Raw genomic sequence first — 4,941 nt, forward strand, 5'->3', positions numbered from 1 at the left:
TGATAGAATACGAGGGATTTTTATGCAATTTTATGCGATGAAATTGCGGAAAACTTGCAAAAACTGCGGCTTGATGAAAAAGAGACCAGTTTGTCTTTAGTGTAATTATGTCACTTCATAACGTTCCCATGGCAACGGGGGGAAATGGCTGCTCTTGTGTGAAGTAAACGCAACATGTTTCAACTTTCTGCTGAGACACATGTTACCTTTTTGAAATGAAAATGAGGGGATTATGACATCATTGCGTGGAAATCTGCGAAAGTGTGGACTTTCAAAGTCAAAGTCAGAGTACTTTTAGTGGTCTCCCTGAGGAGACATTTGCTTTGGACATTGAGTAAGTTACTTTGCTGCGAGAGTTACAGACACAACGACCAGCACAGGGTTACAAACTACTAGAAGACACATGAAAAGTCAGCATAAGGGCGACTCGAGGGGCTGTGCAAACTGCAGATTTTAGATCTGGCTGACCATGCATTGAATTATGCGATCCCATAATCACATTTTTCTGGAGGGACTGACAAATAGACAAAACACAAAGCAAATAAAAAGAAAACACCTTCGTAAATTTGACAACACATGCGCAGCATTTAGCAAACGCGCTGCAAATGTAACAATTATGCTAACAGAAAAGCACACAACACCTAAAAACAAATTACCAACAACATAAAAACCACTGCATCCAGATTACACAGCGGGTGTCCTCCATGCTTCTGGGGGGGAGGGGGAGGGGGGGGTGAGTGGAACAGCTTTAGCTCTTTGCTAAATGCTGCGCATGTGTCGTCAGATTAATGAAGGTGTTTTTGGATTTGCTTGTGTGTGTTTTCATTAGGTCGCAGTGCGTTGGCCCCTGTCGGCCACCGTACTAAAAACTCCAAAATCCCATAATCTGTTATCGTTGTGTCTATAATTCTGGATTTGTAAACTGCAGCTTGTTGTTGTAGTTGGATGTTCTTTTTGTGTTTTTGTTATACAAGTTCAAGACCTTCATTTGTCCCCGAGGGGCGATTCATTTTGCTGCAGTAGCAAAGAAATTTACATCCAGCACGTAACAAAGACGACAACATCAATTAAGAATACAGGATCAGACCAAATGGGGAAATAAATACCACATTAAAAGTTTAAATCCAAGTGTGCCTAAATGTGCAGATGTTCCCTATTCTTAATGTCCTTTAATTAGTGCTGTAAGTTAATATCGGCGTTAACACAGACCCATTTTAACGAGCTAATAATAACGTTCTTTTCGTTGTTAGACTCGTTTTGCTGTTACAGGTCCTTTAAGACCGCTGTATGAAAAATGACAGGAACATTAAAAAGCTACATATGGTCACTTTAACGGAGGGACTGATTGAAGGACATTTAATAAAAGTACCTTTGAGGTGGGGGTCTCCGTTGAAAGCTCCACAGCCCCACTTGCCCGTGGCGATGTCGGGCTCATTGTGTCCGTCGGCCTTAAATCCACAGTACGCCTTCAGGGACGCAAAGAAATCACGTAAATATGAAAACCATGGAACACAGGCCTATCAGTGTGGCTTTCATGAAAGAATAGTGAAGACCACTGCATCATCTTATGAGTAAAGGGCCTTTATTGCCACATACACATAGCAAAATTCATTCTCTGTATTATAAATGTTAGTATGTATTGTCACATTAATTGTTAAAATAACGACACAAAATAATAACAATGCACACAAAGTTAAAGCTGACCTTGTTGAGTTCCCGCGTGACGCGGATCATGTTGTACTGATCCCGTCGGTGTTTGTAGTTCACAGCGTCGATGGCTAAGATCTGCCTCCTCAGCCGACCCCACTCGTCTCTGGAAACACCCAAAATGTGAGAAAAGCAAACGCAAACTCTGAGAGACATAACCCGGAGCGCTCGTACCTGTGGAGGCGGTCTTCATGAGGGCCCGCCCACTCAAAGGTGTCACCGTAACCGGAGTAACAGCTGAACTGCTGGCAGCCTGAGGAACAGAACCCAAAGCTATTTAGTTAAATGCTCACATTTAAGGTGATTATCAAAAATACTATATATTGATTTATTTGTGTAAATTAACAATAACTAATCCATCAATTTTGGGTGTTATGATTGGATCTGACTTCTGATTTTTTTAAATTGGACACGGCAATGCCACAATCAGAGCCACTAGATGGCAGACGGGTACTTTGCAACAACATTTTGAGTTCCTCAGAGTTTACAAGGTGCAGTTGAACGCACCATTAGTTTAACAAGGTGCACATGAATGATCCATGGAGTCCCGTTGGCGCTCAAGTGCTTTACCTTTGCTGTTGGTTCTGCAGTTGCCATGGAGTTGGGAGAGGACCAGCTGCAGGCTACCGCTAAGCTAACCCTGCGTCTTTAGCTGCAGGCTACTGCTAAGATAACGCTGTGTCATTAGCTGTATGCTACCAGCCGGTAAGCTAACGTTAACTGTAGATTTAGCTACATGCTCCCAGCCGGTAAGCTAACGCCAACGCTATATTTAGCTATGTGCTTCCAGCCGGTGAGCTCATGTTAACGGTATATTTAACTACATGCTACCAGCCGGTAAGCTAACATCATCTCTATCTTTAGCTGCGTGCTACCAACTGGAAATTTGCACTGGCCGTTTTATTTTTATGTTTTTTTTTATTGTTTTTTGTTTTTTTCAGACTTACACAACTGGGCGGGTGAGGACAGAAATACTGGGGGATTTCCAAAGCTCAATTTAGAATTGAAATTGTGACCCCCCCTCCCATTAATCCACTCATCCTTTCTTTAATTTAATTTAATTAATTTAATTTTAATCTGTACCTGTAACAATCAGACACTCGTTGTCTGCGAGTCTCTCGGTGAAGAGGCGGGACACGATCAGCTCTGGATTCATGAGGAACAGGATCTCCTCCTGCACCAGACCAGAGCCCAGAACTCCTCCACCTATAGAGCTGCAGGCAAAATCCACCTGACACACACACACACACACACACACACACACACACACACAAACACACACACAAAACAATGTAGTAAAATTCTATTTTTGCAGTTTAACCCAATAAATGTGTTAGGATGGGTGGAGAGCTACTGTATATATACTCAGCATCCGGGGAGCGATTTTGGGGTCTAGTGTCTTACTTTGACATGTGGAACAAACCATCCCAAATAAAACAGCTGGGGATCGTCGTTGCTTTGAGTCAGTTCCTACCTAGTCTCGCTTTGCCAGACCCTCCCTCAAGGTGCACTGAAAGAGGGTCTGGCTATAGTCTGGCTAGCTGTCTGGATTTACCCAGCAGAGATCTGAGGACCAGGTAACCATAGTCCTCAGATTGGACAGATAGTCTAGCTTGCTGTCTGGATTACCCTGCAGAGATCTGAGGACCAGGTAACCATAGTCCTCAGATTGGACAGATAGTCTAGCTAGCTGTCTGGATTTACCCTGCAGAGACCTGAGGACCAGGTAACCATAGTCCTCGATTTTGGGGGGGGGGGGAAACAGATAGTAGTACTAGCTGTCTGGATTTACCCTGCAGAGACCTGAGGACCAGGTAACCATAGTTCTCAGACATCCACTGAATTTAAAATTGCAACACAAAGAAAGCGGTAGGAAAAGGAAAATACAATCCTGGAAGTTGAACATCAAGGATTTAATGCACTTAAAAAACAACTGAACCTCAAAACCTTTATCTCACTAACTGCCTGCTAAGTACGTCTGTCTGAGCTGCTGTCCGATCACTGTACTTGCTAACTGCTCTGTTTTCTCACCCCCCTTGTTGCATTTTCACACTCCATTACGTCTCTCACGCCCGGTTGCATTTTTTGTACAGATGCACATCTTCACCTGTATTGTACTGTATGAACTGTATATTGACTACATTTCAGCATTCATATAATCAGTCTATTCATTCATATCGTGTTATTCCTGATCTACATCACTACCTAGACCACTATTTGCACAAACTGTATATTGACTCTTCACTACATTCAGCATTTACATAGACTGTCTATTCCAATAACTGTGTCACTTTTAGTGACCTATACTACAATTTGCCACTCGCCCATCACTACATTTCAGCAGTGTCATAGACTGTCTATCCATGTACAATATATTGTGTTATTACCATATCACTTTTGCATATCCTTCGTCTTACGTACACCTCATTTTGCACCAGCCTATTGTATTGTAATGAATGTGAAACTGTATGTTGTCCTGCACGCTTTTGCTTTTCTTGGCCAGGTTGCCGTTGCAAATGAGAACCTGTTCTCAACGGCCTACCTGGTTAAATAAAGGTTAAACAAAAAAACAATTTAGACTGATTCCTACCTGGAGCAACCCTGTGCCTTCGGTCTCGATGGTTCCGCGTGTTGTGACGTGCAGTTTCGACAGCGTCTCCTTACAGCTACAAGGCAATTGAAGAGATTTACATTAGTGTGTGTTTGATACAGAGGAATCAGTTTATTAGTCATGCTAGCTGCTATGGATGCCAATCATCTATCCAATCAACTGTTGGATTAATTGGGATGAAATGTGCTTCATCATTCGTGTTCCCCTCAGGATGAACTGTAATACGTGTGTCCAATACTTTAATTTATGAATATATACAATGGGTGTATAACAAGAACAGGATGCATTGCATCAGCTGACCAAACCCACGGATCACTTTGGTCTCGTCAATTGGACATTTGGCAACTTTAAAAAAGGAAACTTTCCATTCAGAATTTTATCGGCGTCCATTTCGGCGTCTCGCGCTCGCCATCCACTCAAAAGTAACGCTACTACTCTTTGGCCGGCTCGCAAGCCCAAACGACGTGTGTGTGTGCAGCGTTCCTGTTGTGTTTCCTGTCTAGCTTGATCCGGTGAGTGTTGTAGTTTTCGTAATGTTACTAGTTGTTGCAACAGCATGTGAAAAAAACTACAAAGTTTGCAAGGCCAAAAAGGACGTTAATCTCTCAATAAGAAAATTGACG

The 4,941-nt window shown here is 42.6% G+C and overlaps 1 protein-coding gene across 1 annotated transcript in view; it reads right to left on the reverse strand.

Moving 5' to 3' along the window:
* Positions 1-4,941, reverse strand: part of pargl (poly (ADP-ribose) glycohydrolase, like) — a 34,539-nt gene that overhangs the window by 3,230 nt on the left and 26,368 nt on the right. The window contains exons 12-16 of the mRNA XM_032511144.1: positions 4,298-4,373; positions 2,791-2,938; positions 1,882-1,960; positions 1,705-1,813; positions 1,370-1,466 (exon numbers count right to left, since the gene is read on the reverse strand). Of these exons, the coding sequence (XP_032367035.1) occupies positions 1,370-1,466; positions 1,705-1,813; positions 1,882-1,960; positions 2,791-2,938; positions 4,298-4,373 (509 nt within the window). The remainder of the gene's footprint in view (positions 1-1,369; positions 1,467-1,704; positions 1,814-1,881; positions 1,961-2,790; positions 2,939-4,297; positions 4,374-4,941) is intronic.

Source organism: Etheostoma spectabile, unplaced genomic scaffold, assembly GCF_008692095.1.
Source record: "Etheostoma spectabile isolate EspeVRDwgs_2016 unplaced genomic scaffold, UIUC_Espe_1.0 scaffold325, whole genome shotgun sequence".
Classification (NCBI taxonomy): domain Eukaryota; kingdom Metazoa; phylum Chordata; class Actinopteri; order Perciformes; family Percidae; genus Etheostoma; species Etheostoma spectabile.